The sequence below is a fragment of the Lepisma saccharinum genome, chromosome 1 (genome assembly GCF_977018435.1).
Source record: "Lepisma saccharinum chromosome 1, izLepSacc3.1, whole genome shotgun sequence".
NCBI classification, from domain to species: domain Eukaryota; kingdom Metazoa; phylum Arthropoda; class Insecta; order Zygentoma; family Lepismatidae; genus Lepisma; species Lepisma saccharinum.
The window spans coordinates 172,068,864-172,078,839 of NC_139229.1; the positions used below are offsets into that span (position 1 = coordinate 172,068,864).

The 9,976-nt window shown below is 36.4% G+C and overlaps 1 protein-coding gene across 5 annotated transcripts in view; it reads right to left on the minus strand.

Annotated features, from left to right (window-relative positions):
• The window catches only part of LOC146003976 (PMS1 protein homolog 1-like), a 69,064-nt gene extending 60,881 nt beyond the window's left edge, over window positions 1-8,183 (minus strand). Inside the window, exons 1-3 of one of the 5 annotated variants that reach the window (XM_083142544.1) lie at window positions 8,166-8,183; window positions 5,384-5,554; window positions 2,835-2,955 (exon numbers count right to left, since the gene is read on the minus strand). In XM_083142544.1, coding sequence (XP_082998670.1) covers window positions 2,835-2,955; window positions 5,384-5,521 — 259 coding nt within the window. In that variant the 5' untranslated portion in view covers window positions 5,522-5,554; window positions 8,166-8,183. The other 4 variants (XM_083142520.1, XM_083142528.1, XM_083142512.1 and 1 more) reach the window with 4 other exon arrangements.
• Window positions 8,184-9,976: the final 1,793 nt, after the last annotated feature.

Below are 9,976 nucleotides of genomic sequence, written 5' to 3' on the forward strand. Positions count from 1 at the left end.
GTGGACATCAGTGGCGAAGCTCCTATGAGGCTTTTGAGGCTTAGCCTACCCAAAAAATGTTGAAATTAAAATGTTCTTGTACCCTGTAACAATCAAGTTTCGTTAAAACGAATTAAACTATGTAATCCGAACGTTTGGTTCCGCCGATCCTTCCAGATATGTCGTCAGTCAGGCCAGTAAGAGAGAGCGCGTTCGGTCCGAACTGTGAGGCTTTTCGTCAAAAGCCTCGCGTTTAAAAGGCAGCTACAGCGTGAGCTGTGTGTAGGTGTGAGGGGAGGGTAAGGGGAGAGGACTGCCGATTCACTGGGTGAAAGCGGCTAGCCTCAGAACCAACCCGTTGTGCTTCTAGCAAAGTGCATCGTTCACGCGCTGCATTGTTGAATGTTAATTTACTTCAAGTGCATGCGCGTGCGCGTGTGTGTGTGTGTGTGTGTGTGTGGCACATAGTGTATTTATGTTATAAAAATAAAATACTGTGAAATTATGTGTTGAAAACTCTAAGAGGATTTGCAGTGCAATAAATGTAAGTGAACAAGACTTCGTGGCTCTCAAATGCTTAACCTACAAAATCTTGGATGCACTAACTGTACAAATGGAAATACGTTTTGGAGATCTTGAAAAGATAAAATTTGTTGAATTGCTAGACCAAAATAGCTTTGGGCGATATAAACGACATTTTCCAGTGATGAAATTAAATAACCTTCTGTCCACGTATCCATTTTTCAATAAAGAACGATTAGAAAATGATTTAAAGAATATCTATGCTGATGAAGAAAAGCATTTATCTCCTGCAGACCTTCTAAAATTCAAGCAATGATCTTCAAACACTCTACAAAGAAGTAACACAACTTATCAAGTTGGTCTTGATATTCCCTGTTACAACAGCTTCCTCCGAAAGAAGTATGAGCACCCTCAAGAGAGTAAAAAATTATCTCCGTAATTCAATGAAAAATAAAAGATTAAGTTCTCTCAGTACAATAGCCATTGAAAAAAAACTGGTTAAAGAACTTTCTATTGATCAAGGCTTCAAGGAAAGAGTAATTGATACTTTTACAACCCAGAAGAATCGACGCATGGACCTGCTGTATAAAAAAATATAAGCAAATTTTTCAGCCTACCCAGTATTTATGCCTTAGCTTCGCCACTGGTGGACATGTTAGAACGCATTGCAAACGAGCCAAATTTGTTGGAATCTGTTGTAACTTGTGATGAAACATGGATTTTTACCTATGACCCTGAAAGTAAGCGCCAGTCGATGCAGTGGAAGTCTTCAAGGTCCCCAAGACCAAAAAAATCACGAATTTCAAAATCAAAATTCAAGGCAATGTTAATTGTCTTCTTCGACATTAAGGGAATTATAATGATTGAGTGGGTTCCCAATGGTCAGACTGTTAATCAACACGAGACTTCGTGAAAAAATTAGGAAAAAGAGGCCACAGTTGAGGAGTGATGGATGGCTGTTGCACCAGGACAATGCACCTGCTCACACGGCCCTATCTGTAAAGCAGTTTCTGACCAGCAAAAACATTACTGTGATGGGGCATTCACCTTATTCACCTGATTTGAACCCCTGCAACTTTTTTTTATTTTCTAAAGTTAAATCTTACTTAAAGGGAACCCATCTTACCTCAGTTCAAGAGGTTCAGGCTAAAACGGAGAATCTCCTGAAGGGCCTTCCACAAACCTCGTTCCAGCATTGTTACCAGCAATGGCAGCACCGAATGCAGAAGTGTGTGAATGCTGAAGGGAACTACTTTGAAGGTGATAATATCACGGAGAACTGATTCTGTAAGTACACTCACTTTTTTGGAACAGTCTCGTTTTTTTTTGTGTCACACCTCGTATATGGTTATTAATAGATTCTTCTATGCCTGTTTCACAAGAACTTTAAGCTGCCATCTTTACACTTATAAAATAAAATAAAATGTATGAATATGTAAGAGGCAAATATCTTACAAAAAACATATTGGTTGCATAACACCCAAATTTTCAAATTTTGAGAAATATACTGGACCAAAGCCAGTATAAGACCCACTTTATTTGTTAATAAATAAAAATAATAACCTGTGGCTCAACAGTCCTTGAAGGGCCTAGGCCGATCTTCTGACTGCCAGTCTCCCTCCCACAATCCTACCTAGAGGTGGGGAGATCTTCAACCGGTAATCGGGTCACATGGGGTCAGCACGTCAAACCCCCAGCCATTTTAGGAGATTTCCGAGACCAGGTTATGCTACTCACTCGTAGCTCCCCAATTTCCTCACGATGGTGGGTTGCCACCGGTTCTATGCACATGCCGAGAACCCAGAGACTGAACCCAGGCAGACTTGAACCTATGCCATCCCGCAGTCGGAGTCCAAAACTTCATTTGTTAATATATAAGTGAATTAATTTCCTAGTTTTCTTGAGTCTCCGATATCATTGGCAATAGGAAAAGACAGATTTCGTAGATATATTAAACAACTATTAATATATACACGAAAGTTGCTTACATATCCGAATACCAGTTTGTATAATTCAAATAATTTTGGTGACAACTGTTATCACATTAGAACTAAATCGAAATAAATATACTAGTATGCAGATACATAAGCACATTTCATGTGTATATTAATACTGTGTCTAAAGTCACATAACATGAATAAAACAACTGTGTTAAGCATACATATGTTTATGTTTCCTTGCATTTATTTAAAAACAGCTCTCTTGGTGGAGCTAACAAAATGCATTAAGAAACCAAGATTGTTTTCAGTTGCCAATTATTTTTGAAAAAGACACCTTGACAAAGGCAACTCAAAATTATTCTAATTTTCAATACATAAAATCCTGTTACTTACTTAAGTCATCAAAGGCAGTGATTTTTGATGTATAATGGGAACGACACATGCAGGCTGCATCATTCTTCTTGACACCCGAGCCATTATCCCTCACTTCTATTTTCTCCATGCCACTTTTCTCCTAAATATCAAAATAAATCATTCTGTATACAACCAAAGAGATCAACTATTACTTAACAAATAACATCACACACACCCATTCTTTGATAAATGTGTAAGATTTATATTAGGCATATCACATTCCCCCAATAACTATTAAAAATAACAGTAAAACAACTTCAACTTAGATCTTCTAAGGACTTTTATAATCATCTTTTAGTATTTTATGCCTCATGAAGGCCTTCATTTAGATCAAACTATTGATCTTCTAAGCCCATACTGAGATAAAAATATTTGACATCATACTGTTACAGAAAACATCTACTATCATAATTTTCACTTAATCTGATGAAAACTCTGCGTAAATAGACTGCCAGCAAAAAATGATTTATGAATGAGAGTTCGTACAGATTCATTACATGAAGAGACTCTCTTAAGATATCACTGAGGCTAGTTCTGGATAGGCTTCTAAGCTTTCAGGGACTGAGGTAAAGTGTTGTCATTAGCTGTCAAAACTTAGCTAAAATAAGAAGAGAACCTCTGCATAATTAACCATCAGGTAAGCCTCAGGAAGTTTTTCAGGTACATTTTACTTGTGAGAGAATACATAAATATTAAAAAAAAAAAAAAAAAAATAGGGGTATGAAATTAATATTTGGTTTCCTGTACGCAATTCACTACTCTTTCTGTCAAGAGGCTCCCTAATTGTCTTTGCAATGTTGGATTACTACTGTAATTCCATGGGTCTGCATGGTTGAAATCCAGTACCACCCATATCAAAGGCAATAATGGCATTTGGCTCTCCTAACACATTTTAAAAATATGTAGTGATGAAACTTCTTAATATTATCCCATTTTATTTTCAAAACTTAACCACTGCAAAAGCAGTGCAGATGCTTGCTTCAAAAAATGTCAAGTTTCTCTCGAATGCATATTTAATATATTTCAAAACATTGATACATAATACTTTTTTATTATTAATTTAAAGATAACTGTTCAGTAATATAAAACAAATTGCCATATACTTTCCCCCTACATCTCCAAAGCACTTTAACAGTAGGTATTCAAAACTTTTCAGATTACCTAAAGTTGACTGAAGTTCATGTATCACGTACCAGCAGAATGGTCTATATTACATGCTACAAAGCAAGAGGTCCCAAGTTCGAACCCTAGTCAGACATTGATGTATGTGGTAATTGTTCCAAATGTCTAATGATTTTTTTCAGTTTCATAGGAGAAAAACAAAGTATTGCAGAATTGTAGAAATGATTGTTACAGTAAATCTGAACCTTGTTAAAAGTAATTACCACTGTTTGGAGTTCCAAAAAGTGCAATTTATTGAGGTAAAAGAAAGACGTAAAAAGTACTTTATGCAAGCATTCACGCTTCCCATCAACACTGCATTTTTCATACACAAATGAAAGAGAAAGTACCGTAGAATAGTGGAAAATATTGTGAAAGTAATTAGCACTGTTTGCAAGTTCAAAAAAGTCATATTCATCGGCAAGAAGATGGTGTAAAAGGTACCTTACATAAATATACCTGTTTCCCATTAAACTGCACTACTGCAGAGACGAGACTCGAAAGGGTTTGTGCTTAAGACAAGCACCAACATGATGAGATGTTGAAAGCATCTAGGGAAATTACTGTAAAACTAAGAGCCCTAAACCTAGCCTGCCTAACCTAACCACAAAAGCATTTAGACATGTTATTTGAATACTAAGAGCCCTAAACCTGACTTGCCTAACCTAACTACTAAGAGCCCTAAACCTGACTCGCCTAACTATGAAACGCCTTCGCACCACACACACACACGACCTAGATGGTAGAAGGGTACTAGTTTACTATCCTTCGGACACATTTATTTGTTTTTACAGAAGAAACTACTTACCGTAATAAGTTCCTGTAGCATTGTCGAACATCGGGAAGGTGTTTTGTGTGATGTGGGAATGTTTCATAGCTGAAATTCATGTTGTTTGTTGAAAATTAATTCTCTGACGGAGAATAGCTAGCCTCACGAACCATTAGCGCGTGGATAGGTTAGTTCTGTTAGGTAAGGAAACATAGTTAAAATTTGGTGTCGTGTTAGTATCAGCATCTAGAAATTGGAAATAATTACGAACCATTGGTGCTAGCCCCACGAACCATTGGCGCGTGGTTAGGTTAGGAAACATAGTTAAAATTTCATAAAAACAACGTTGATACACCTTCAGGAATGTTCCGCGAAGCAGATACGTAAGTACGAATGTCAAAAATTGACGAAACGAAAAAATTAGAGGTGTCCGAAGGATAGTAAATTTTTACCCATAAATAGAAACTGAACCATGATGAAATCAGAATTAAACAATCAGAACTTGGGTTCACTGTGTTTCTTCCATTCTCATTGTCGTGATTAATCCAAGAATTATTAAAGAGAGATAAAAAATAAAAATACAAAACTTTCCACACACCAACTTCACATCGACACAACTTGCTCCAGAATCTAGTGCATTTTCCAGCAGTTCCTTCACTGCAGCTGATATGGATGTAATAATCTGGGAGCTACCTATTAGCTTCACAGTAGTCTGAGAAAGATGACTGATAGACATGCTGACTACGAGTAACCATGCTCCTCAGCAAACCTGTAAGAGAAAACTGACAGTAATTGTGTGACAATATAAAACAGGGAAAGAGTATAATATTAAAATGATAAAGAAACTAAAACCTACATAATACAAATTTAAATTTTGTGTGTGTGTGTGTGTGTGTGTGTGTGTGTGTGTACATAGTCACTGGCTGTCTAGAGCACTTAAATTTTACGGTTGCTAATGTTTCTTGTTAACATGGAAGTGGTTTAACTTGTGCATCAGTCTAAAATTTAGCATATGATAGTGAAAAATGTAATGTTTCAAAGTAATGATTCTGCATGTTTAGGGGGGGGAGTATAATTGTTGCTTCCTGTACCTTCAAAATGACAAATTCATGTTCTACACACTTTAAGCACTTATCAATTACTTAGAAACTTTCAAATTGGATCTTCATCCTGCCATACGTCTGGTATACATCAAACAAAATAGGTAACAGTTTCATATATCGGAGATACTTTTCTTCATTTTTACAGAAGAAACTACGGCATGAGTTTACAATACCGGACCACTCTCCAATTTCTATAAAATTTCGCCTACTTACTAATTTCGGTGTTCTGTTGACGTATCTGTAGTTCATATTTGGCGGTCACTTGTTAAAATTGTACATTTACGTGTACAACTTGTAAAATAACCTGCGATTTACCACGGTGATTGTCCATACACAGCAATTCGGAACCATCTTTCTTTCGCAATTAATTAGCTAATGGTCTTCCTTTACGCACAACAATCTTGTTGACGACAGACGAGGAATGCCTACGAGGTTAGGTTAGGCCTGTTAGGTTAGGTTCCATTAGCATAAATACAAAGAAAAATTAATATTTTAGCTAAGAGAACTATACCTTATCTTGCCTGTTGATTTCTTCATGTTGGGAAAATGGCGTCTTCCGTGGAGCTATTGTTCTTATGGTAGGGTTACGTTACGTTAAGAAAACATAGTTTATTTCATTTTTTTCTCGATTTCCATACTTGACCGCCAATTATTACATGCAGATTCGTGATTAGGAGTTCACAATTAGTGAGTAGGCGAAATTTCATAGAAATTGGAGAGTGGTCCGGTATTGTAAACTCGTTCCGAAACTACTTACGGAAATGAATTTCTCTAAGGTTTCCAACGTTCGTCGAGGTATTTTCTTTCATCGTGGAATCTATGTGACCGGGAAATCATGTATTTTTCAAGAGAAATATCTCATCAATGCACAATTGCCATTGCTTTCCCTACGTGAACCGGATGCTGCATACGTTTGATGGCGTAACCTCTGTCAGTGTTTCCAGCCCCTCTTTTAACTATGCTTGCCTAACCTAACCTTATCGGAATGGTTTGTGAGGCTATCCATCAGCTACCCGTGCATAATGTACAATTTGCACATGTAACAAACACAATAGTAGGTATTTTTCGGTTAAGAAGGTTTGAAACACTGCATACACACTACAGTAGTCAAGATGTGTCCACCATATTGTGTGTTAAGGAAGCGACAAAAGGAATAAAAAAAATACTCTCTATGTGAAAAATTGTGTTTCTTTTTGTGTAAAAAGCATAATGGCACCTTGAACTATGTTCCGCAATACACAATTGGCAAGTACGAACCATGCGAAACACAAAATATCCGATTTTAATGAGTCTCCGATATATGAAACTGTTACCTGAATTTAATAATGGGTAGAAACATTCAGGTTCCAATTGTGTAACGATTTTCACAAGTTTTATAGGAAGACTTGGGATACTGACAATTAGCATGAAAATATGTTCGAAATTTACATAAACTAATTTATGCATTCTTAAGTTTGCAGAAAATATTAATTTTAAAGAATTATATGAAAATGAGTTGTACAAGTTATGGACTCCTAAGATGACACTGTCTGATGTATGACTTTCGTATGTTGTTTATAAATGTGGAAATAGTGAGGCAATCACACCAAGCAATCCTCGCTTACTCAAAGCACATAAAACAACACTGAAAGCACATAGCACCGTAATCATATCGCTAGAAGCACCACCCTAACCTAACTTCGGAATATACAAGGAGTTGTATGGAAGTATTTATATTCACTACTGAACTGAAAAAAAAAATTTTAAAAAAAATTGGTGCATACACGATAGTGCATAAATGGTATTTTATTTTATGATTTATTCATTATCATCAATGAGATTAGCACAGAGGCATACAGGTGGAAATTAAAACTTAAAATAAAACCCGATGTGACTTTGATAAATAAAGTACATTTACGTATTTAAACAGCTCGATCTTCCATTCACATGTTTCCAAGTTAAGTGCGCAGCATTTTGAAAGAAAGTGTAACTATTTCCTTTAAAATTCTTGGCATATATTACGTACGGAGCATATTTAAACGTAAAATATTCCTCTGCTTATTACTCACTATTTGCAATCTGATCGCGCGCTTTAGCATTAGCAGTGTCGCCAACCCACAAAATTCGATTTTAACACCCAACAGCTGTAAAGATGAACAATTTTTTGCTCCTTCCAGTATGACCCTCCTCCAGACTGAGTTATGAGAGTTGAGGGTAACAGAGCTTATTTTCTTATAAAAGATAGGATTCAAAATGGATCACTTGAAATTTTTGAGTGATATAGAGAAACAAAGGTACCTAGAAAAGATTGGCAGTTTCCCGGATCCTTTGGATGAAGATTTACGGAAAAATCGTAGTCTTTTCCAAGACAATGTTGATCTTCTGCACGTTGAAATAAAGCTTACATAAATTATAAACATTGAAATACTTCGATTTTACAACAGCATAATGTATATTTTTCGACATTGTGTAGTCAAACACAGCCCCTTTAATTTTATCATACGGCTTAGAGAGTGCGTCGTCAGAAATTTTTGTAGGGTGTAAAGGCCAGTAATAAAAGTAGAATAGTTGATATAATAATAATAATAATTGCAACTGTTATAAATGTTATACAATAAATAACTAAAGTAATGAAATAAACCAATTTTATTCTAAATTTATTATTATTATTTATTTATGCTTTCGAGTGCATATCCAGCACAACAGTTACAATACTGAAATGCACAGTTATTGTATTTTGTTATTAACTTTTGCAAGTGTCGTTCAAGAAAAGACTTTAGAAGTTAGTAAAAATTTTACTAATAAAATTATAATTTTTGGAATTCTGGATGATTATAAACAGTTTCAATTTTTAAATATACTCAACACACGTGCGTTAGACAATTATGATTTTCGAAACGTAAAATATATTCATTTGAATTACTCCGGTGATATAGTGTCGAATATAGAGCCTATTCCCTCGTGTTTGTGTCTAGTCTTTTCGCTTTACTGCCTGAATTCACTGATTTTTACGTATCGGATCTGTCTGAAAACTATGTATATATAGCCGAGAAAAGAACATTTGTTCACAACCTCGTGTTGACAACACAATAATTGTCGCAATTTCTTTACACCTTTGAACTACATGATATTCTATTGAAAACAGGAAGTAAAGTTCCCGCCCTCGCCAAGGAAGCACAAAAATGTAAACATCCGGTGAATAGCCCCCATTATTACTTTGCCCCCTTTGACTCAGGTCCCAGGAGGTGAACAAAAGTACCCATAATTGTAAATTTTCATGAAGCAGATAAGATAAGCAGAAGCAAGTAACCCTCTTACCCCCGCCAAATTACGCCTATGATGAATGCCTTTGCATAACTGTTCAACAGAGGTTATTTGTAGGTAATGGGCGCTATTCACCGGATGTTTACATTTCTGTGCTTCCTTGGCACTGGCGGGGACTGCACTTCCGGTTTTGAAAAGAATAACATTCAGTTCAATGGTGTAAAGGCAGTGTCTTCGGAAAAGGCGACAATATTAGCGTGTTTTTTTGGTTTCAACATGAGATATGGAACAAACAATTGTTCTCAGGTATCTATGCATCGTTTTCAGACAGACCCGATACGGAAACATCAGTGGATCTATTGGTGAGCCCAACTTAAGAGTTCAGTATGGGGCTTATGGCAACAGCGTTGCCGCATGGTGCGCAGTACAAGAAAGCTCCAGCGCGCATCGAGCGTCTGCTGTAGTACACGCCGCAACAAAAGTTAGTGGTCAACGGGGCTGTTCACTGTCAAACTTTTCCACTAGAGGCGCTAGCCCTGTTGTGTCCCTAAATAATTTCGTTCGTCATCTGGTTGCCCTAAGCTTTACATTGGAGCGCGATAGGATGGCTATTCAAACGTTATTTTCAACGAAGGTAAGAATTTCTCGTGTAAATCGATAACAAAAATTGTTTAGCAAACCTTTAGGATTATGTAGCAAGTCATAAGTTTCTGAAAATTACGTTCTCCTGAACCTAAGAATTAATATGTATATTAAAGCGCAACGACAGGGTAGCTCAGACGGGCTAAATATAGTATATTTATGCACAAAGAGAACTAAACTTGACATTGTTTTGGTCGTCCCTA